Genomic DNA, 6,000 nt, shown 5'->3' on the forward strand with positions numbered 1-6,000 from the left:
ATCCCATCAGGTTTGCGCTTAGTGGGCCTATAATTTGTTTTTCAACAGGACAATGACCCAACACACGTTCAGGCTGTGTAAGGGCTATTTGACAAAGAAGGAGAGTGGTGGAGTGCTGCATCAGATGACCTGGCCTCCACAATCACCCGACCTCAACCCAATTGGGATGAGTTGGATCGCAGACTGAAGCATCACCCGACCTCAACCCAATTGGGATGAGTTGGATCGCAGACTGAAGCATATGTGGGAACTCCTTCAAGACTGTTGGAAAAGCATTCCAGGTGAAGCTGGTTGAGAGAATGCCAAGAGTTTGCAAAGCTACCAATATGGCAAAGGGTGGCTACTTTGAAGAATCTCAAACATTAAAATATACTTTGTTTTGTTTAACACTTTTTTGGTTACTACATGATTCCAGATGTGTTATTTCATAGTTTTGATGTCTTCACTATTATTCTACAATGTATAAAATAGTAAAAATAAAAACCCTTGAATGAGTATGTGTGAACTAATGACTGGTACTGTATATCTTTGTATACCTGACTCCATCTCTCTGTGGTTCTTGTTCAGGTGCTTTGGCCAGCAGGGTCAGAAGGAAAGACACTTTAGCTTTGAAACTGAGTAACCGACACGCCCCAGAGAAACATGCTCGAGAGGACAAGTCCAGCGGTCACACCGAACGATGCACTCCGGGACACACACACCAAGGGTCAACAGGGCTGACGTGGCAGAGCAGGGAGCAATGGGAGGCCATACGCACACAAATAGGCTCTGCACTCACAAGGTAATAGATAAAGCCACACAGTCTCACTATCATTTTCTTCTCGCTCTTCTCTCTCTTTCTCTCTTTTCTCTCTCCACATATACACACACCAAATCTAACCCAAGATTGATGTGATACTGATATTCTAACTTCTAGGCGTCTCAGCCAGAGACCCAGTGCAGAGGAGCTGGAGCAGAGAAACATCCTTCAACGTAAGTCTTTCCAACTCCCCATCACAATTTTTTCAACAGGTGAAAGCTTAGTGGTGGAGGCGTGAAGCCCTTGCCTTCACCTGTCTGATCACGTCTAATCAGAGAACTTCCTTCCTCCCTTCCTTGAATAATGCACTTTTATGGAATTAGAATGGGGCCTAGGTTTTCACCTAATCACTGTTCAATCCCCACTGGTATTTCTCTCTCAGTAAGGATTCTTGTTATTTATATAAATGAGGCCACATTTCAAGAGCATGAGGCCACTTCTTATCATCGTGGATTAGAAGAAAAAAATTGTCAGTGTACTTTTGATTTGTACCTTTGTTAAGTCCCATTGGAAAATCCAATCTTTGTGAATAGACAACAATTGCACAATTTGGTGAATGTCTGTACAGGGTTCTAAACATTTGTTTGACTCGCTCTCTCTCTCCTTTCCAGCCAAGAACCAGGTAGACAGGCAGGCAGAGGTCCGAGAGATCAAACGTAGGCTCACCAGGAAGGTAAGACCAGTGACACACACTGTTACCTGTAATAAGATAGTTCTCTCATTTAACAGAACATTTACATATAGATGATTAACTACAGTGAATTTTTATAAAACGAGCTGAGAGAAGATGGAAGGTAGTCTTATTCAAGGGAGACTGGCAATGAGGCCCTTTATCTACTTCCCCAGATTCAGATGAACTTGTGGATACCATTTTGGCTCGCAAAACTACCTCTAACTTCATTCATACTGAACATAAATTAATCTGACTCTGGGGAAGTAGATAAAATTCATCATTGCCAAAATACTGAAGGTATCCCTTTAAACTCTTTATACAACTCCTCTAGCTGAGTCAGAGGCCCACGGTTGCTGAGCTTCAGGCCAGAAAGATCTTGCGCTTCCACGAGTATGTGGAGGTCACCACAGCCAATGATTACGATCGGCGAGCGGACAAGCCCTGGACCAAGCTAACACCCGCCGACAAGGTACAATCAGCTGTCACTCATAGCTCCCTAAATCACGGCTTGTAATGCACTTATTTATTGACACCAGTATATCTTGTTGCCCAGTAAAGGAAGTATATATTTCTGTCTCTACTTTAGTATTTAGATGCTGCCTTATGCAAGTCTTCACTATATTCATTTCCCCTCTGTCCAGGCTGCCATTCGGAAGGAGCTCAATGACTTTAAGAGCTCTGAAATGGAGGTTCATGAAGACAGTAGGATCTATACAAGGTACTTCCTCAGCTTATGGACAACATGAAGTTATATACACCATTCCATAATATAGATCTTGAATTAACATACTAAGACATTTGTTTCGGTCCCTTTAATTGGCAGCTCTTACAGCCATGGAAAATACCTTTTTGATATGTTGAGTTGTCGTGATTGATCAAATTATCATTGATGTCCCTTTCTTTAGGTTCCACCGGCCTTAGCATCCACCCCATACTGGAAAGCACTTTCTTAACCAGTGGCTGGCGGAGTCTCTGGAGAGGAGTCGTAGGGTCTTGGTGCTCCCTAAACAGACTGCCTTTTTATGTTGCTGAATGTAGGGTACAGATCATCAAGGAAGGCCCTGGAATTGACTGAACTGAAAACAGGGGGACTGAGGACCAGATGCAGTATTTCTCCCGGACATTAAGGGGAACCAAGTGCCAACAAAGTGGAGAGCTGGCAGAGGGGCTTGACCGAGAGGACTGACTGGGAGCCACTGCCAATGTGTGTTATCCCTCAGGGACTTGGTTCCACTGACAACGACCTTTTGCCTTTTTTCTGCTTTTACTCTGTATGGCACAGTTAACCCATGTTGCAGAGATGTAAATGTAATAACATTACAGTAATAATAGTCCTAATAATGACAGCTACAATAATAAACACAGTGATAATACATGTTAGAGGGGAAGCTGCAGAAAGAGGATGAGGAGGAAGACGACTGTGGGATTTGCCGTTCCCCAAGACTGGAAAAGCTCTGGGATAATTGTGTATAGATTTCTGTGATTTGTTAGACTGAAACTTTGGAGAGTTCTAATAATGACAACTGTAATGCATAATATTTTGATCACAACATAAATTACTGCTTTTATTTGAACCTGTTTTGTAGTGTGCATTTTTACATTTTAGTTACTTAGCAGACGCTCTTATCCAGAGCGACTTACAAGAGCAATTAGGGTTACGTGCCTTGCTTAAGTGCACATCAGCAGATTTTTTTTTTTCCCGCCTAGTCGGCTTGGGGATTCGCACGTTCTTAACCGCTAGCCTGCCCTGCCTGTAATGTTGGGGTGAGCATTTTGAGCTGATACTAGTCATAGGAAAGAACACAATGAGGAGGTAGTTGGTGTGCTATTCTTTTTATTTGTTTCGCTCTTTTTTTGCCAGACACTGATCCCCATGCTGACAGTAGAATGCTGGTTTTTCATGTCACAGATTTCTTCAATTCGCTGCATGAGCCAACACACAGTGCAATTATTGAATCAATACATAATTCTTTTTTTATTTACGCTTTTTTATTCGATTTTTTTTGTACTTCTCTACATAGGTCAAACCATGCAATGCTGCAAATAATAGCTGTTTAAAAATGCTAAGATCATGATGGCATCTTAAATGAAATAAAAGTAGAAATGTTACACATCTTTAGAGAATGTATCAAAGTGCAGTTAGCGTAGATCAGGATTTGATTAATCAAACATGGGAAAAAAAATGTAGTGCATTTTACGGTTGACGGGGAATCATTTCGTCAGGAAAATGCTTTTTTATCTGGAGAAATGTATCATGCTTCTTCTGGTCAGTAGATTACAGGGTCCTTTGCTGTACAGATGCATTTAGGTTACTGTTGTGTATCTTTTTCTTCCTTATTATTTGAAAATAAATGTTAAATATAGTAAAGTATTATATGTTGCTATTTTTCTAAGCACAAAATATTACTATATAATTAAACACTACAACAATGGGAATGTCTAAGTGTACCTGTTCAGTTTTACTCATTTTTTTTAATGAAATGTAGAATTTTAGTAACTGACTATAACTAGTCAACTAGAATTAAAAACCTTAATCACTCTTTTTGTCTTGTTGTTGGACTTATGCCGTGTTCACGTGCTAGTCGGAACTAGGAAACTAAGAAAAGTAAGACTTGATAACTGTTTGCGTTCAAACAATTAGCAAGTCTAACATCTTCGAGTTTCCTACTTCCGACTAGCACTTGAATGCGGCATTAATAGCTCACTTGTGAATAAATATGTGCATGCTGTACTGTAAAGTGATGGTTCACTCCAGAATGAATTGCCTAATTTAGATTGAGTCCACATCCCACCTCCTGTCGTCAATTGTGAAGATCCAGCTAAATCCTGTAATTCCAAATTAATGGGAAAGATGGGACTTCATCATTCAAGATGGTGCATCTCTCATTCATCTGGGATTCAGGCATATAGCTGAATCACAAGAACCTACAAGTGGATCTAGACTAGTTAATATGAAAACAGATCAAATACTTTCTGGGTAACTAGTACCTTACTGTAATAGATTTCCATTAAAAAAAAAAAATTTTAAAATGCTTTTTCGAAAAACAATATTTTTCAAGCAAGAATTTTTCTAGGACTAATCACGTTTACATCCAGTTTCTATGCGAGTAAGTCATACCGTATAAAAAAAATCATGACAGCTGTGACCGAAAAAGGAAGTTTCGGCACAATTTTATAAATGCTGCCATTTGTTTGTAAATATTGCGGGTCTTATTCTTGTGGTATGATGCTTGACTGCTGTTTGACAAATTAAAATATTATCGCTCTTATCCATAATAACCTCATGTAGACTAGCCTACCTGCACAGCCTACCCACACTCTATCTGAAAACTGTGTGCATGTGCCAAGACCAGAGTAGGCACATTTGCTATTTAACGCAACAGTTTTTGTGACAAAACTATCAGAGTTGGAAATAAGATGGAAACACAAACACAAGATTTTTATTTGGTACATGAAAACATAAGCAAAAGTATATTTTGTGTGCACCACGTCATCATGCACTGATTTATACCCGCAACAGGTCAGCTTGGTGGAAACACACCACTTTTGGGAAAATGTTAATGTTTTCGTTGTGTATTTTAGAATATTCGCACGAAAATGTGTCTCCAATTGAATGGAAATCTAGCTATTGTCTGGGTAGGGAGGGGAAAACTAGCTGTTATTGGCAGAGGTTTGGAACTCTTTGTTTTTGGTCTATTAATCAATTTACTGCATGGGGGATGTCACCATCGAAAGCTGAAACTCCTAGCCATGCAAACCTGCTGATTAGAAGGTCCTGTGTAGATTGCTTTTCAACCAGCAAATATCAGGAAATTACACTGAACACATTTTTTCACTCTTAGTGTTCGTTGCATCAGCTGATACAATTTTGACTAGCTGGGCCTTTAAATGCCCACGAGTAAAAATCCACTTTTTTGCGATGAAAGACGATAGCCAGAGTATTTATTTTTTATTTATTTTATTTCACCTTTACTTAACCATGTAGGCAAGTTGAGAACAAGTTCTCATTTACATTTGCGACCTGGCCAAGATAAGGCAAAGCAGTTCGACACATACAACAACACAATTACACATGGAGTAAAACAAATACAGTAGAAAAATAAGTCTATATACAATGTGAGAAAAGGAGGTGAGATAAGGGAGGTAAAGGCAACAAAAGGCCATGGTGGCGAAGTAAATACAAGTATACCCATGATGTAAGTCAATGTTATTGTTTTAGTCAAAGTATGATATATTTGGAATCAGATTTTCCCTGAGTCTTCTGTGTCTTCCTATGAGATGACGTGCAAATTATTTTTATTTCAGGGCTGGGTTTTATGCCGCGTTCACAAGGTAATCCTACCTAGCTCACTTGCGAATAAATACAACTGTGACCTTAATTGCCTACTGTCTGTAAACTGTTAGTGTCTTAACGACCGTTCCACAGGTGTATGTCCATTAATTGTTTATGGTTCATTGAACAAGCATGGCAAACAGTGTTTAATCCCTTTACAATGAAGATCTGTGAAGATCTGCTCAGAATCTTTTT

General features: G+C 39.6%; 1 protein-coding gene across 4 annotated transcripts in view; it reads left to right on the top strand.

The window, feature by feature from the left end:
* LOC139395366 (phosphatase and actin regulator 4B-like) overlaps positions 1-4,012 on the top strand; it is a 37,425-nt gene extending 33,413 nt beyond the window's left edge. For all 4 annotated transcript variants that reach the window (XM_071142951.1, XM_071142937.1, XM_071142944.1 and 1 more), the window contains 6 exons: positions 568-781; positions 917-972; positions 1,411-1,472; positions 1,804-1,941; positions 2,114-2,190; positions 2,378-4,012. In XM_071142951.1, coding sequence (XP_070999052.1) covers positions 568-781; positions 917-972; positions 1,411-1,472; positions 1,804-1,941; positions 2,114-2,190; positions 2,378-2,393 — 563 coding nt within the window. In that variant the 3' untranslated portion in view covers positions 2,394-4,012. The remainder of the gene's footprint in view (positions 1-567; positions 782-916; positions 973-1,410; positions 1,473-1,803; positions 1,942-2,113; positions 2,191-2,377) is intronic.
* The last annotated feature ends 1,988 nt before the right edge of the window (positions 4,013-6,000 follow it).

The sequence above is a fragment of the Oncorhynchus clarkii genome, chromosome 3, assembly GCF_045791955.1.
Source record: "Oncorhynchus clarkii lewisi isolate Uvic-CL-2024 chromosome 3, UVic_Ocla_1.0, whole genome shotgun sequence".
Lineage (NCBI taxonomy): Eukaryota > Metazoa > Chordata > Actinopteri > Salmoniformes > Salmonidae > Oncorhynchus > Oncorhynchus clarkii.